The sequence below is a fragment of the Oncorhynchus tshawytscha genome, linkage group LG22 (genome assembly GCF_018296145.1).
Source record: "Oncorhynchus tshawytscha isolate Ot180627B linkage group LG22, Otsh_v2.0, whole genome shotgun sequence".
In the NCBI taxonomy this organism is placed as follows: domain Eukaryota; kingdom Metazoa; phylum Chordata; class Actinopteri; order Salmoniformes; family Salmonidae; genus Oncorhynchus; species Oncorhynchus tshawytscha.
In genome coordinates this window covers 40,507,323-40,525,697 of record NC_056450.1, presented here as the reverse complement: position 1 = coordinate 40,525,697, position 18,375 = coordinate 40,507,323, and the positions used below count along the sequence as shown (strand labels likewise).

General features: G+C 43.1%; 1 protein-coding gene across 2 annotated transcripts in view; it reads right to left on the bottom strand.

Annotated features, from left to right (window-relative positions):
- Positions 1–18,375, bottom strand: part of LOC112257651 (guanine nucleotide-binding protein G(i) subunit alpha-3-like) — a 78,107-nt gene extending 59,732 nt beyond the window's left edge. Inside the window, exon 1 of one of the 2 annotated variants that reach the window (XM_042304251.1) lies at positions 17,605–18,375. In XM_042304251.1, coding sequence (XP_042160185.1) covers positions 17,605–17,722 — 118 coding nt within the window. In that variant the 5' untranslated portion in view covers positions 17,723–18,375. The remainder of the gene's footprint in view (positions 1–17,604) is intronic. The other variant, XM_042304250.1, reaches the window with a different exon arrangement.

Here is an 18,375-nt window from a genome sequence, read left to right as displayed (position 1 = left end):
CCTCTCCTTGAGATGAATCTTTTCAGAGCTGACAGTAATGTCTCTGTTGACTGATCTGAGACCAGTTACAAATGCACTGTTCTGGTTACAGCACAAGTGAACAGTGCAACGTATGACTTCTTCACAGAACCATTTTCTCTCACATAGAGCGGTCCAGCAAAATCCACACCTGTGACTTCGAATGGTAGAGATTCAGTTATTCTGTCTTTTGGTAAAGGCGGAGTGACCTGCTGTCCGGCCCGTGCCTTGAATCTCTTGCACACTAAACATCTCGTCACTGTGCTCTTGATCAGCTGCCTAGCACGAAGATCCAGTATCGCTCTCTGATTTGTACTAGAGTGTCTCTTGCTCCGGAATGCATCACCTTCTCATGGTGGTACTGTATCATTTGAGTATCTGTGCTTATTGGGCAGAACCCATGGGTGCTACTCTCTGAATGTGATGTTGGACTGTTGCAGTCTTCTTCCTACACTGAGTAGTTCGTGTTCGTCCAAGGAACGGTTTCAGTTCTCTGATTTTACAGTCATTGTTTAGGCCTTTTCCTGCCTTCAGTAGTTTGATCTCCTGACTGAAACTCGTGTTACCTTGAACCAGTACTTTTGTGCTTCAGTTCGTCAGCAGTCGGTTCACCTTGCATCTTTATGTTTGTACGAGCATTGCCTATGGATCTCATCATCCAGGTGGTCAACTCTGAACACACTTCAGTTTGCTGTACCTTTCAAGCTCCAACACAGGTTCAGTGCCGTCTGTGCTGTTTGCTGTGAGCTGTACAGTAACCTGGCAACTGGACTGGAGTTCTGTATTCACCTCTTCTGCAACCTTGTTATCATCAGTATCTTCGGACTGATTGGGTGATGTCAGAATTCTGGGTCCATTCCACCATAGCTCACTCTGTGTCAAGTTTCGAACAGTTTGTCCTCTTGTAGGGAGGTCTGCTGGATTAGTTTTCCCTTCAATATGTGACCATGACTCTGGATTGGTCAAGGACTGGATCTCTGTCACTTTATTCACCACAAACTGTTTCCATTTCTGAGCTGAACTGAAAATCCAATGCAGCACGATCATCGAGTCTGTCCACATTTCGATCTGTTTTTGTTCAATTTTCAGTGTGGTGATCAGGTTGTTTTGTTAGTCTCGCTCCAATCACAGCTCCCAGGAGCTCCAGGCGTGGCAGCGTCATTTTATTGAGTGGGGCTACCCTGGACTTGGATGCGACTATACTCGTCATTGTTTCCCGGTCTTGTGATTCACCTTGCAAGTAAGCTACTGCACCGCCTTTCACTTGCGTCACAGAACACGTGTAGCTCTGTGGTCGCATGTCTATTCTGTACCACCTTGGTATGGCGAGCTGGTGTAACTGGGGTAGTTCTGAACACCACTGTTGCCATTCTCGTGTCAGATCAGGTGGTAATTCTTCATCCCAGCTGAGTCCCCTCTCTCACATTTCCTGGAACATGCACTTGATCCTGATGGTGAAGGGAGTTAAGAAACCAAGAGGGTCGAAGATACGTGCAGACGACTGCAGAACACTTCTCTTTGTGTTTTCCTTTTGCCTTAGAATGCTCAGTAACGGCCTGAGGTCAAACACAAAGTCATCCGTTTCCGGCCTCCATACTAAACCTAAAACCTTCAGCACTAATCCTTGTGTTTCTAGCGTCAACAGGTGGGTCAATTGTCGGTACTCTCCTCCCATTTTGTTTTCAGATCAAGAGTGTTGGTAATCCACTTGCAGAGGTCCATGCCTGCAATCGACAGCATTTGCTTTGCAGTTGTCACAAAGTAAGCCTCTTCAACATTGCGTGAACTTGCAATGAAGTCATCTACATCTCTCAATATCTCTACAACTTCTGGTTGTTCTGTTTCATAGTGTTTCAGGTGCTTCCTGATTGTAGCTGCCAGCAAGAATGGACAGCCATCTTCATGGGACGAGGCATCAAACACCACTCTGTTTTGTCGTCACCTTATCTTCTCGGAGTACTTCATGGTGAGGTAAGTAGTATTTTACGTTGTCTGCACTTGATGCGTTGTCCTTGGGCACGTCCTCTGCCATATCCTGTTCTAAGTAGTCCTCTACTACTTCATTGTATCTGTTGTACAATGTCACATCCTTCAGTCTTTTCTTCAGAATTTCAAACCATTTCTTGGCGATTCTACAGTTGTCTTGGAGTTCTGGCATTTCTCATTTCCATGGCAACTCCACATGGTATTGTCCATCTTTGAAGGTGGTTGTTTTCTCTAACCTCTGTAGAGCCTAATTTTCCTCTGGGTTCTGTGTTCTCACTTATAATACCCAGAGACTCAAGCTCCTGAACATTCATGTTGCCTTGGCGACACATGATATGGACACTGGTCCCTGCACAGACCATCCAAAAGTGCTCTCTAAAGCAACCAGCGTACCCGTCAGTCGCTCCACTCTGGCTAATACTATCTGCCAGTAGTAGTCTGCTCCTATCAGGACAGATCTTCTAGCCATCTTCCTGCTCGATGGGCCTTCTACTGATGCCTTTTCCGTTTGTAGAAACACAGTGTTCTGTCCATCTGGTTTCATCTTCACTGAATGGGGAATACCTGAGGAAACATAATCATCTAAGACAGCACAACATGTGTATGTGACAAATAAAATTTGATTTGATTTGATCTGGTTTCATCTTCACTGAATGGGGAATACCTGAGGAAACATAATCCGCAGAAACAGTAGTGGGTTGAACCTCACTCCTCTTACTGGTACACACAGCAATGTGATGTCTGCTTCAGAAACAGTAGGGGGTTGAACCTCACTCCTCTTACTGGTACACACCGCAATGTGATGTCTGCTTCAGAAACAGTAGTGGGTTGAACCTCACTCCTCTTACTGGTACACACCGCAATGTGATGTCTGCTTCAGAAACAGTAGGGGGTTGAACCTCACTCCTCTTACTGGTACACACAGCAATGTGACGTCTGCTTCAGAAACAGTAGGGGGTTGAACCTCACTCCTCTTACTGGTACACACAGCAATGTGATGTCTGCTTCAGAAACAGTAGGGGGTTGAACCTCACTCCTCTTACTGGTACACACAGCAATGTGACGTCTGCTTCCACATGTTGCACATGACACATCTTTGACTTTACAGAATTTTGCTGTGCGTTTCTGTCCTAAACATAAAAAGCATCTTCCTGTTTTCTTTAGTTTCTCTTTGCGTGTAGCAATATTGTGGTCAGGGCAGTTCTCTGATTTGTGGTCTGCACGGTCACAGAATAGACAGTTTTGTTCCTTCTGGCTGGCAGTATGCAGTGCTACAGCAGATGGCATGTTGGGTCTTTTTGTTTTCATTTCATTGGAGGAGCATGACTTGTTCCATGGTTTGTCCTCTTTCTGTTGGTTGCATGATCTTGTCATTTGGAGCGCTCTCTCCCTGCTCTGAACCTCTTTCTGTAGGAAACTGATAATCTCAGACACTTTCCATTCATCATCTACTCCCCTCTGATGACTATAGTCAAGAGCTATGTCCTCTGGAATCATCTGCAGTAAGATTGGGCATAGTAGGCTTCCAGAGGTTTCTGACACTACACCCAGTGATTCCAAGCTCCTAAATCTGAATTTCACATTCATCATATAGCCGCCTCAATGCATTTAGGTCAGAGGATTTCTTCACAGGAGTGAGATTAAGCAGCTTTGACATGAGAACTAATCACAAGATCTTCCAAGATCTACCTTCCAAATCTGCTCTTGAGCAGAGCTATTGCATCATAGTTACTGTCTGTTAACATCAGTCATGCTACTGCCTTTGCAGCTGGTCCAATGAGATATGTTTTCAGATAGGTAAACTTCTCTATTACACAGTGAATCATTGTTGTGAATAGCAGTCTCATACTGGCTCCAAAACTCCTGCCACATACTGACATCTCCATAGAATTTTCCAATCAACTTTGGTAGCCTTACTGATTGTCTGTGTGATCTGTTTGAGTTAGCGTCACTCACCCGGGCTGGTAGTGGGTTGACGTCCTGTTTCTTCTTTATCACTCGCTGTGCACGGCTCTTCAGCATGATAACTCATTCTTTCTAATCCTCCGTGCAAGCAATCTCTTCCTCCAATCCGCCCAATGGCGTTAACTGTTCAAGTCCACGATCGAGTTCAAACAAACTGTCCTCCTCAGCTGATAGCAATTCCAACAATGTACTCAAGCGATCGGTATTCGGATTTGACTGGGTGATTTCAACGTCAATCTGATCCAAAATCCGCGTTGTGGAACCTCGAATGGTACCCCGCTTTGGTCTCATTCTTTCTGCTTCATGCCGACGTTCCTCCTCAACCATTTCAGTCGCTTCATCCCTGTGATCTTCGTAGCAGCTCATACTTTCCCAGGTTTAAAAGGTTTAAAAATGTATTTTAAAAAAATACTGAATGAACACTTATTTTAACTTAATATAATACATCAATAAAAACAATTTAGCCTCAAATAGAATGAAACATGTTCAATTTGGTTTAAATAATGCAAAAACAAAGTGTTGGAGAAGAAAGTAAAAGTGCAATATGTGCCATGTAAAAAAGCTAATGTTTCAGTTCCTTGCTCAGAACATGAGAACATATGAAAGCTGGTGGTTCCTTTTAACAGGAGTCTTCAATATTCCCAGGTAAGAAGTTTTAAGTTGTAGTTATTATAGGCATTATAGGACAATTTCTCTCTATACGATTTGTATTTCATATACCTTTGACTATTGGATGTTCTTATAGGCACTTTAGTATTGCCAGTGTAAGAGTATAGCTTCCGTCACTCTCCTCGCCCCTACCTGGGCTCGAACCAGGAACACATCGACAACAGCCACCCTCGAAGCAGCGTTACCCATCGCTCCACAAAAGCCGCGGCCCTTGCAGAGCAAGGGGAACAACCACTCCAAGTCACAGAGCGAGTGACGTTTGAAACGCTATTAGCGTGCACCCCGCTAACTAGCTAGCCAATTCACATCGGTTACACCAGCTTAATCTCGGGAGTTGATAGGCTTGAAGTCATAAACAGCGCAATGCTTGTAGCACAGCGACTAGCTGCTGGCAAAACGCACTAAAGTGCTGTTTGAATGAATGCTTACGAGCCTGCTGGTGCCTACCATTGCTCAGTCAGACTGCTCTATCAAATCATAGACTTAATTATAACATAATAACACACAGAAATACGAGCCTTAGGTCATTAATATGGTCGAATCCGGAAACTATCATCTCAAAAACAAGACGTTTATTCTTTCAGTGAAATACAGAACCGTTCCGTATTTTATCTAACGGGTGGCATCCATAGTGTAAATATTCCTGTTACATTGCACAACCTTAAATGTTATGTCATAATTACGTAAAATTCTGGCAAATTAGGCGGCACAAACTGTTGCATATACACTGACTCTGCGTGCAATGAACGCAAGAGAAGTGACACAATTTCACCTGGTTAATATTGCCTGCTAACCTGGATTTCCTTCAGCTAAATATGCAGGTTTAAAAATATATACTTCTGTGTATTGATTTTAAGAAAGGCATTGATGTTTATGGTTTGGTACAGTTGTGCAACGATTGTGCTTTTTCAGCAAATGCGCTTTTGTTAAATCATCCCCCGTTTGGTGAAGTTGGCTGTCTTTGTTAGGAAGAAATAGTCTTCACAGAGTTCGCAACAAGCCAGGTTAGCAGGCAATATTAACTAAATATGCAGGTTTAAAAATATACATTTGTGTATTGATTTTAAGAAAGGCATTGATGTTTATGGGGATAGGTACACATTGGAGCAAGACAGTCCTTTTTCGAGAATAGCCACCGCATAGATTCTATGCAACGCAGGACACGCTAGATAAACTAGTAATTATGATTGATTGATTGTTTTTTTATAAGATAAGTTTAATGCTAGCTAGCAACTTACCTTGGCTTCATACTACATTCGCGTAACAGGCAGGCTCCTCGTGGAGTGCAATGAGAGGCAGGTGGTTAGGGCGTTGGACTTGTTAACTGTAAGGTTGCAAGATCAAATCCCCGAGCTGACAAGGTAAAAATCTGTCATTCTGCCCCTGAACAAGGCAGTTAACCCACTGTTCCTAGGCCACCATTGAAAATAAGAATGTGTTCTTAACAGACTTGCCTAATTAAATAAAGGTGAAAAAAAAATAAAAAAATAAAAATAATAATAAATGTTTTAAAAATCAGCCAAATCAGTGTCCAAAAATACTAATTTCCGATTGTTATGAAAACTTGAAAATCGGCCCTAATTAAATCGGCCATTCCGATTAATCGGTCGACCTCTGCTCTCTACTACCACACGGCAAGTGATACCCGGAGCACCAAGTCTAGGTCCAAAAGGCTTCTTAACAGTTTCTACCCCCAAGCAATAAGACTCCTGACAACTAATCCAAGGGCTACCCAGACCCCTCTTTTATGCTGCTGCTACACTCTGTCTATGCATAGTCACTTAAACTCTACCTACATGTACAGATCACCTCAATTACTTTGAATAACCTGTACCCCCGCACATAGACTCTGTACCGGTACCCCCTGAATATAGCCTCCACATTGACTCTGTACCGGTACCCCCTGTATATAACCTCCACATCAAATCAAATTTTATTTGTCACATACACATGGTTAGCAGATGTTAATGCGAGTGTAGCGAAATGCTTGTGCTTCTAGTTCCGACAATGCAGTAATAACCAACGAGTAATCTAACTAACAATTCCAAAACTACTACCTTATACACAGTGTAAGGGGATAAAGAATATGTACATAAAGATATATGAATGAGTGATGGTACAGAGCGGCATAGGCAAGATGCAGTAGATGGTATCGAGTACAGTATATACATATGAGACGAGTATGTAAACAAAGTGGCATAGTTTAAAGTGGCTAGTGATACATGTATTACATAAAGATGCAGTAGATGGTATAGAGTACCGTATATACGTAGACATATGAGATGAATAATGTAGGGTATGTAAACATTATATTAAGTAGCATTGTTTAAAGTGGCTAGTGATATATTTTACATCAATTCCCATTATTAAAGTGGCTGGAGTTGAGTCAGTGTGTTGGCAGCAGCCACTCAATGTTAGTGGTGGCTGTTTAACAGTCTGATGGCCTTGAGATAGCTGTTTTTCAGTCTCTCGGTCCCAGGTTTGATGCACCTGTACTGACCTCGCCTTCTGGATGATAGCGGGGTGAACAGGCAGTGGCTCGGGTGGTTGTTGTCCTTGATGATCTTTATGGCCTTCCTGTGACATCGGGTGGTGTAGGTGTCCTGGAGGGCAGGTAGTTTGCCCCCGGTGATGAGTTGTGCAGACCTCACTACCCTCTGGAGAGCCTTACGGTTGTGGGCGGAGCAGTTGCCGTACCAGGCGGTGATACAGCCCGACAGGATGCTCTCGATTGTGCATCTGTAGAAGTTTGTGTGCTTTTGGAGACAAGCCGAATTTCTTCAGCCTCCTGAGGTTGAAGAGGCGCTGTTGCGCCTTCTTCACGATGCTGTCTGTGTGAGTGGACCAATTCAGTTTGTCTGTGATGTGTATGCCGAGGAACTTAAAACTTGCTACCCTCTCCACTACTGTTCCATCGATGTGGATAGGGGGGTGTTCCCTCTGCTGTTTCCTGAAGTCCACAATCATCTCCTTAGTTTTGTTGACGTTGAGTGCGAGGTTATTTTCCTGACACGACACTCCGAGGGCCCTCACCTCCTCCCTGTAGGCAGTCTCGTCGTTGTTGGTAATCAAGCCTACCACTGTTGTGTCGTCCGCAAACTTGATGATTGAGTTGGAGGCGTGCGTGGCCACGCAGTCGTGGGTGAACAGGGAGTACAGGAGAGGGCTCAGAACGCACCCTTGTGGGGCCCCAGTGTTGAGGATCAGCGGGGTGGAGATGTTGTTACCTACCCTCACCACCTGGGGGTGGCCCGTCAGGAAGTCCAGTACCCAGTTGCACAGGGCGGGGTCGAGACCCAGGGTCTCGAGCTTGATGACGAGATTGGAGGGTACTATGGTGTTAAATGCTGAGCTGTAGTCGATGAACAGCATTCTCACATAGGTATTCCTCTTGTCCAGATGGGGTTAGGGCAGTGTGCAGTGTGGTTGAGATTGCATCGTCTGTGGACCTATTTGGGCGGTAAGCAAATTGGAGTGGGTCTAGGGTGTCAGGTAGGGTGGAGGTAATATGGTCCTTGACTAGTCTCTCAAAGCACTTCATGATGACGGAAGTGAGTGCTACGGGGCGGTAGTCCTTTAGCTCAGTTACCTTAGCTTTCCTGGGAACAGGAACAATGGCGGCCCTCTTGAAGCATGTGGGAACAGCAGACTGGGATAGGGATTGATTGAATATGTCCGTAAACACACCAGCCAGCTGGTCTGCGCATGCTCTGAGGGCGCGGCTGGGGATGCCGTCTGGGCCTGCATTGACTCTTTTCCGGTACCCCCTGTATATAGCCTCCACATTGACTCTGTACTGGTACCACATGTATATAACCTCGCTACTGTTATTTTACTGCTGCTGTTTAATTATTTGTTACTTTCCTTTAAAAAAAATTACTTAACACTTATTTTTCTTAACTTCTTAAAGCATTGTTGGTTAAAGGCTTGTAAGTAAGCATTTCACTGTAAGGTCTACACCTTTTGTATTCGCCGTATGTGACAAATAAAATTTGAAGTACAGTGCCTTGCGAAAGTATTCGGCCCCCTTGAACTTTGCGACCTTTTGCCACATTTCAGGCTTCAAACATAAAGATATAAAACTGTATTTTTTGTGAAGAATCAACAACAAGTGGGACACAATCATGAAGTGGAACAACATTTATTGGATATTTCAAACTTTTTAACAAATCAAAAACTGAAAAATTGGGCATGCAAAATTATTCAGCCCCTTTACTTTCAGTGCAGCAAACTCTCTCCAGAGGTTCAGTGAGGATCTCTGAATGATCCAATGTTGACCTAAATGACGAATGATGATAAATACAATCCACCTGTGTGTAATCAAGTCTCCGTATAAATGCACCTGCACTGTGATAGTCTCAGAGGTCCGTTAAAAGCGCAGAGAGCATCATGAAGAACAAGGAACACACCAGGCAGGTCCGAGATACTGTTGCGAAGAAGTTTAAAGCCGGATTTGGATACAAAAAGATTTCCCAAGCTTTAAACATCCCAAGGAGCACTGTGCAAGCGATAATATTGAAATTGAAGGAGTATCAGACCACTGCAAATCTACCAAGACCTGGTCGTCCCTCTAAACTTTCAGCTCATACAAGGAGAAGACTGATCAGAGATGCAGCCAAGAGGCCCATGATCACTCTGGATGAACTGCAGAGATCTACAGCTGAGGTGGGAGACTCTGTCCATAGGACAACAATCAGTCGTATATTGCACAAATCTGGCCTATATGGAAGAGTGGCAAGAAGAAAGCAATTTCTTAAAGATATGCATAAAAAGTGTTGTTTAAAGTTTGCCACAAGCCACCTGGGAGACACACCAAACATGTGGAAGAAGGTGCTCTGGTCAGATGAAACCAAAATGGAACTTTTTGGCAACAATGCAAAACGTTATGTTTGGCGTAAAAGCAACACAGCTCATCACCCTGAACACACCATCCCCACTGTCAAACATGGTGGTGGCAGCATCATGGTTTGGGCCTGCTTTTCTTCAGCAGGGACAGGGAAGATGGTTAAAATTGATGGGAAGATGGATGGAGCCAAATACAGGACCATTCTGGAAGAAAACCTGATGGAGTCTGCAAAAGACCTGAGACTGGGACGGAGATTTGTCTTCCAACAAGACAATGATCCAAAACATAAAGCAAAATCTACAATGGAATGGTTCAAAAATAAACATATCCAGGTGTTAGAATGGCCATGTCAAAGTCCAGCCTTGAATCCAATCGAGAATCTGTGGAAAGAACTGAAAACTGCTGTTCACAAATGCTCTCCATCCAACCTCACTGAGCTCGAGCTGTTTTGCAAGGAGGAATGGGAAAAAATGTCAGTCTCTCGATGTGCAAAACTGATAGAGACATACCCCAAGCGACTTACAGCTGTAATCGCAGCAAAAGGTGGCGCTACAAAGTATTAACTTAAGGGGGCTGAATAATTTTGCACGCCCAATTTTCAGTTTTTGATTTGTTAAAAAAGTTTGAAATATCCAATAAATGTCCTTCCACTTCATGATTGTGTCCCACTTGTTGATTCTTCACAAAAAAAATACAGTTTTATATCTTTATGTTTGAAGCCTGAAATGTGGCAAAAGGTCGCAAAGTTCAAGGGGGCCGAATTCTTTCGCAAGGCACTGTACATCACTGGAACCGCAAGGCACTGCAGCAGATGGTGAAGACGGCCCAGTACATCACTGGGACCGCAAGGCCCTGCAGAGGGTGGTGAAGACGGCCCAGTACATCACTGCGACCACAAGGCCCTGCAGAGGGTGGTGAAGACGGCCCAGTACATCACTGGGACCACAAGGCCCTGCAGCAGGTGGTGAAGACGGCCCAGTACATCACTGGGACCGCAAGGCACTGCAGCAGGTGGTGAAGACGGCCCAGTACATCACTGGGACCGCAAGGCACTGCAGCAGGTGGTGAAGACGGCCCAGTACATCACTGGGACCGCAAGGCACTGCAGAGGGTGGTGAAGACGGCCCAGTACATCACTGGGACCGCAAGGCCCTGCAGAGGGTGGTGAAGACGGCCCAGTACTGTTTCTTATTGTTGTTTCATTGTCCAGAAGGAATCTGCAAGTAAGCATTTCATTGGACTTTGTATCCCATGTGATTCCTGTACATACGACCAATAAAACGTGAAACTATGAGTGAGACGACTGCTACAGTATAACTGTAATTTACAATAGGCCTACAGGGTGTGAACACTGCATATTAACAAAACATATGAGTGTGGTGCTTGTGAGCACTCCTGTGTCTATGCATGTAGGTCTATAGCTCTGTGTGTGTGTGTGTGTGTGTGTGTGTGTGTGTGTACACACGTGTCTCCTAAATGGAGCACAAATCACCACAGAGACATTAAGTTCAATAAACATGCATGGATGGTTGAATCAGCATTTGTGCTGTAGCACCGCACTAATTAGTCTAGCTTAGACAGTGAGGCACTGCTGGAACAATGGTACAGTAGAGGTTGGACTGGTTACTGACTGTTTAGGAGGTTGGACTAGGAATCAATAATAATAATAAGCACTTGTTATTCAGCTAAGGAATCTACATCTGAATGATTCGCTGACTTCCAAACAGTGTAAAGAAATGTATATAATCTACGGTGTTCTAGACTCTATTTCTCCGTGTTCTGACTGATGACGTCATAGATGGGAGTCGGGGACAACTGTGATGCGACTAGAACAGACAGAGGTTGTAAAGCAAGAACAAGCTTTAGTCAGGGATGGATCGTTAGAGAGGAAAAGATGGAGGTTTTGTGGTATCCTCACTAACTTTCTCATTCAGTAACCCTTCTAATACTATAACGATTCGCCTCCAACAAAAAATGGTTTTCCGAGAAATAGCTAAATCTGCCAAGTTTGACATGGTGTGTGTGTGACAGTTTGATAGGATTCTATTTGGACTGCAAATTGCTCCCATTTTTAGAGGACTAGACCTACGTGATCACATTAAAATGTGCATTTCAGACCTACAGGAGACTTTCACATGTCCCCAAGTAAAACAGACTAAGAATAAGCCTCAGTTAGCAAGGGTTTTGAATGTGCAATAACATTATTTGATTGGGTTAAAGTCTGGGCTCTGGCTGGGCCACTCAAGGACATTCAGAGACTTGTCCCGAAGACAGTCCTGCGTTGTCTTGGCTGTGTGCTTCGGGTCATTGTCCTGTTGGAAGGTGAACCTTTGACACAGTCTGAGGTCCTGAGCGCTCTGGAGCAGGTTTTCATCAAGGATCGCTCTGTACTTTGCTCTTTCCCTCGATCCTGACTAGTCTCCCAGTCCCTGAAAAATAATCCCCCCAGCATGATGCTGCCACCACCATGCGTCGCTGTAGTTTCCTCCAGACACTCAGGTCAAATAGTTCAATCTGTTTATCTTTCCCTCAATCCTGACTAGTCTCCTAGACCCTGCCGCTGAAAAACATTCCCACAGCATGATGCTGCCACCTCCATGCTTCTCCGTAGGGATGGTGCCAGGTTTCCTCCAGATGTGATGCTTGGCATTCAGGACAAAGAGTTCAATATTGGTTTCATCAGACCAGAGAATCTTGTTTCTCATGGTCTGAGAGTCTTTAGGTGCCTTTAGGTGCCTTTTGGTAAACTCAGAGCTGGCTGTCATGTGCCTTTTTACTGAGGAGTGGCTTCCGTCTGGCCACTCTACCGTAAAGGCAAGATTGGTGGAGTGCTGCAGAGATGGTTGTCCTTCTGGAAGTTTCTCCCATTTCCACAGAGGAACTCTAGAGCTCTGTCAGAGTGACCAGTGGGATATTGGTCACCTCCTTGACCAAGGTCCTTCTCCCCGAATTGCTCAGTTTGGCTGGGCGGCCATCTCTAGGAAGAGTCTTGGTGGTTCCAAACTTCTTCCATTTAAGAATGACGGAGGCCACTGTGTTCTTGGGGACCTTCAATGCTGCAGACAATTTTTGTTACCCTTCCCCAGACCTGTGCCTCAACTCAATCTCATCTCGGAGCTCTATGGACAAGTCCTTTAACCTCATGGCCTGGTTTTTGCTCTGACATGAAATGCCAACTGTGGTACCTTATATAGACAGGGGTGTGCCTTTCCAAATCATGTCCAATCAATTGATATTACCAGAGGTAGACTCCAATCAAGTTGGAGAAACATCTCAAGGATGATCAGTGGAAACAGGATGCACCGGAGCTCAATTTGGAGTATCATAACAAAGGGTCTGAATAGTTATGTAAATAAGGTATCAGATATTATTATCCCCACCACCTCTGAGGGCAAATATCTTTATTTGTATATATACATTGTACATACATGGCACTTTTATATAAAGCAGTCACATAACAGTAATACATTACCAAACATCAGCTCTTTAATCCCGCCCCCTCAGCCCATCCCACCTATTAACACCCTCGTTTGGTTTCCATGTGCCATATATTTTTGTTTCCATGTGCTGTGATGTTCTACAAATTGTTTGAACCTTTCTAATCATATTTTAGATTGAGCTAAAAGATAAATCTTTCCTATGAGTATTATATTATTTATTGACTGACTATGGCTTTGTGATGTCATTGTGGGGTATTGTGATGTCATTGTGGGGTATTGTGATGTCATTGTGGGGTATTGGGTGTAGATTGGAAATCGCCCAACACTGCTATTTGTAAGGTTCATTTTAATTGCATGTTGTGATTTATTTATTTATTTTTTACCATTTCTGAACCTGTGATCTCTTCGCAGCAAAATCTAGAGCTGAGATTGTTGTATGCCCCATATATATAGCATTCTATTGGTGGCAAGAATTGTATATAATAATTTAAATTGAAAAACTCAGTGTTGAATCAAGTGTAGTTTTTTGTACCAGTTCATATTCAACCATATGCCATGGAATTGGTACATCGAACTCCAATTTATTTTGCAATCTGTATGGTGCAGCTGTCAACATTTCTGTGCTCAGATGAAACTGGTATATTTTTCTATTTATGCCGGTTCCTGTAACATATGGCAGGCAAACAAGTTCCCTACCTTCTCTCTTTTCCACTTACCTCCTCCATTTTTGTGGTCGTGCTGCAATCAGTTGGTTGTAAATTTGGATTGAGCAGATATTCCCATGTATTTTTGATTACAGCATATGTGACATAACTCCTCTGTTTCTATTCATAATATATTTGACAAATATATTAATAATTATAATTATAATAATAACACTATTTCTTTTTTTTTAAATCTCTATATTTGAATTTAACCATAATATTTGTTCTCTCTTTTCTGGTTATTAAATTGAAATTGTAACCAGCTTTGTTATGGCTTGTTTAACAACATTTCATTTTTCAATTAGTCAGAAATGAGTAGTTGTAATCTGTAAAAGGCAAAAAATGATTATTTTTTTTAAACAAAAGGACGAGCCTTAATAATCTACTGGAGAACCATTTTGAGTTTAAGTATAACTTATGTACGAGTGAAGCTTTTAGCGAGAGGTTAAAAAAAACATTCATAATTTTAGCACCCCAAACTCATAGTCATTATTTAAATAGACATGTTTAATTGTGTCTGGCTTAGAATTCCAAATAAAATGAAATATGTAATAACACGGAGTATAGCAAAAACATTAGGAACACTTTCCTAATATACCAAACATTAGGAACACTTTCCTAATATACCAAACATTAGGAACAGACTCAATTTGTCAGGACATCCTAATAGCCTGGTCCCAGATCTGTTATTAGGCCTGTTATTAGGCCTGTTATTTGGCCTAAAACTTCTGTGGTAGTTTGGCAAGAGAGCACAAACAGATCTGGGACCAGGCTAGAATCCTAGCAGCTCTCGTTTCCCGCTAGAAATACCTTTCGTTCCAACCCAGGCCTGTGAGAGAGAAGTGAGGGCCAAGCCTGGAAATGGAAAAACCACTTTTCAGTGCGGTTGGTTAGAAAATATTAAATAAAAATGTACTTTTTCCATTAGATGTGTAAACCTATTTAACACCAATCTGCATAGTTCTGTTTCTCTCTCACACACACACACACACAGAGACAAAGCTAATGATGCGATCTCACACATGGGACATAGTCTGTCCATATCCTAGCTATAGTTGTACTACATGGCTCCATTGGCAACCACATGCTTTATGGGGGAGGACGTAAGGTAACACGTTTCAGATGTTTTAAAGACGATAGTAAAACTGTTATCGGTTTACCTGATCCAGAGCAGAACATGAAGCAACTGCTTCCTCTGTCCCTTACTGTCCTGACACATTCAAATCTCAGACACTGAAAAACATCATTCATGTTGGGAATTTATTTATCCTCACCACTGAATCACAATGAAAACCATAGAGGTTTGACTTGGCATTCTAGCAACAGCTCACAGTTGACACTAGCTCTCAGGAGCCAAAGTGGTTGGTTGGTGGGTGGGTGTAAGATATATATTACCAGTCAAAAGTTTGGACAAACTAACACATTCAAGGGTTTATTTTTTACTATTTTCTACATTGTAGAATAATAGTGAAGACATCAAAACAATGAAATAACATATGGAGTAACCAAAAAAAAAAGTGTTAAACCTTTGACTGTGACCAAGTACCCAAAGGTCAATCTGACAGAGCTCTGGAGTTCCTCTATGGAGATGGGAGAACATTCCAGACGGGCAACCATCTCAGCTGCACTCCACCAATCAGGCCATTATGGTAGAGTGGCCATACGGACGCAACTCCTCAGTAAAAAGGCACATGACAGCCAGCTCTGAGTTTACCAAAAGGCACCTAATGACTCTCAGACCATGAGAAACAAGATTCTCTGGTCTGATGAAACCAATATTGAACTCTTTGGCCGGAATGCCAAGTGTCACGTCTGGATAAAACCTGGCACCATCTCTACGGTGAAGCATGGTGGTGGCAGCATCATGCTGTGGGGATGTTTTTCAGCAGTAGGGACTGGGAGACTAGTCAGGATCGAGACAAAGATGAACGGAGCAAAGTACAGAGAGATCCTTGATGAAAACCTGCTCCAGAGCGCTCAGGACCTCAGACTGGGGTTAAGGGAAACGGGACAACGACCCTGAGCACACAGCCAAAACAATGCAGGAGTGGCTTCACGACAAGTCTCTGAATGTCCTTGAGTGGCACGGATTTGACCCCAATCTCTTCTGGAGAGACCTGAAAATAGCTTTGCAGCGACGCTCCCCATCCAACCTGACAGAGCTTGAGAGGATATGCAGAGAAGAATGAGAGAAACTCCCCAAATACAGGTGTCAAGCTTGTAGCGTCATACCCAAAAAGCCAAAGGTGCTTCAACAAAGTACTGAGGAAAGGGTCTGAATACTTATGTAAATGTCATTTGTAAACACCTGTTGTGATATTTTTTGTTTATACATTTGCAAAAAGTTCAAAAAACCTGTTTTGCTTTGTCATGATGGGGGTATTGTGATGTCATTATGGGTATTGTGATGTCATTATGGGGTATTGTGATGTCATTATGGGCTATTGTGATGTCATTATGGGGTATTGTGATGTCATTATGGGGTATTGGGTGTAGATTGATGAGGAAAAACTACTTAATCCATTTTAGAATAAGGCTGTAATGTAACATAATGTCTAAAAGGTCAAGGGGTCTGAATACTTTCTGAATGCACTGTAAGTGATTCATTTACAATATTAACACAATTACAATAATATTGTTAACAGGGACAATTAGAAAGAACAAAAATGAAGGTTAAAAAGAACTATACAATGGACAATAATCTTACCGCACACACTCAGGGGTCTGATTACTTTCTGAATACACTGTAATTCCAAAGTACACTCTGGCAAAATGTACATTGTTTGGTTAATAAAGCAATTTGAATTGAGAGAGAACGAGAGAGAGAGAGAGAGAGAGTGGAGATTAATATGTAAGAGTTATTCCAACAAGTGGAGATAGTTCCTAAACTACATTCAGATGTCACCTACATACATACATGTTGCAGAAAGTAATCATGTGAGATCCGATCACACTAAAAACAAGCAATGGAAGGGCAAATTAACCCTATGTGGCTACAAGTGATGCCAGGACAACAATCTCTCCCTCGACGTGAGCAAGACCAAGGAGCTGATCGTGGACTACAGGAAAAGGGGGGCCGAACAAACACCCATTCACATCAACGGAGCTGTAGTGGAGCGGGTCGAGAGCTTCAAGTTCCTTGGTGTCCACATTTACTAACAAACTTATCATGGTCCAAACACACCAAGACAGTCTTGAAGCTGGCACGACAATGCCTATTCCCCCTCAGGAAACTGAAAAGATTTGGCATGGATCCTTAGATCCTCAAAAAAGTTCTACAGCTGCACCATCGAGAGCATCTTGCCCGGTTGCATCACCGCCTGGTATGGCAACTGCTTGCCTACAGAGGGTTGTGCATACCCAAGCTTCCTGCCATCCAGGACCTCTATACCAGGCGCTGTCAGAGGAAGGCCCAAAGAATTGTCAGACTCCAGCCACCCAAGTCATAGACTGTTCTCTCTGCTACTGCACAGCAAGCGGTACCAGAGCGCCATGTCTAGGTCCACAAGGCTTAACAGCTTTCACCCCAACCATAAGACTGCTGAACAGCTAATCAAATAGCTACCCCCACACACACACACACGTTTGTTACTTTACCCAACCTACATGTACATATTACCTCAATTACTTCGAATAACCTGTACCCCCGTACTTTGACTCGGTACCGGTACCCCCTGTATGGCCTCGTTATTTTATTGGGTTACTTTTTAAAAACTTTATTTGGTAATTCTTTTTCTTAAAACCGCATTGTTGGTTAAGGGCATCAAATAAGCATTTCACGGTAAGTTCTACACCTGTTTTATTCGGCGCGTGTGACAAATAAAATGTGATTAGATTTGAAGCGATGTCTAACTACAACTGTACCTCTATTCTGAAAGAGGAAACAAAGCATTTTCTTCCTCTAGATTTTGGTGCAATTGTTACTCCTTTTTAGTTACTGGGAAAATAGCAAGCTTTCTATGTAAAAATGACTTACCAAGTAGTAGTAGTTTCACTTCCCTGGACGCTTTGTCTCGGTCTTCTCGTAGGTTCCGATCAATCATTTTACTCCTTTCCATCGCTGCTTTATCCTCCTGGCTGATCGTGCAACCCATTTTGAATCCCTTAGTTAAGCTAGTTACTTCTTCAATATCTGGTTTGAATGGCAGCTACCTCTCATAAATTGTTGAGGTGGAAAATAGAAAACGTTCCGGTGCTTTCGCGATTAGTTTCGCCCAGTCAGAGACAGAAAAAGGCGTTGGCACTCGACTAGTCTCGACCACTATAGCTGCTATCCCACATGGGAAAGAAACGAGAGATGCGGACAAACTCACGCCACCAAAACAAGTGTGGTTTCGCGTTGAAAGAACTACGGATGCTGCCAAGTAGTAGAAACGGTGCGATCGTTTTCTAACGTAAAGCTAGAGCCTGCGACCTAGGCAAGTTTACTAAGAAAGTAGCTACGCAAAAAATAAATAAACACTTTCCATTTACAAATGTTAATAACGTAGTAAAAAAAGAAAACTGGTGAGTAGCTCCCTCGTCCCGAATTCTTTCAAAACTATTGGCTCGCCAGCTCGTAATACCACTCAAGGCTACTGTGTAATTGATTCATAAAATATCTACCTACAAAATGTGAAAGTCTTCTTGATGTTGTCGCATATGGCGAGGTGGTGTACGTATCTGCCAGCTGCGCTCATGGTACGTCACACCAGCCTAAAAAGACAATCTATATTTGGGGGATGGATGGAAAAGGATGTGCCTCTCT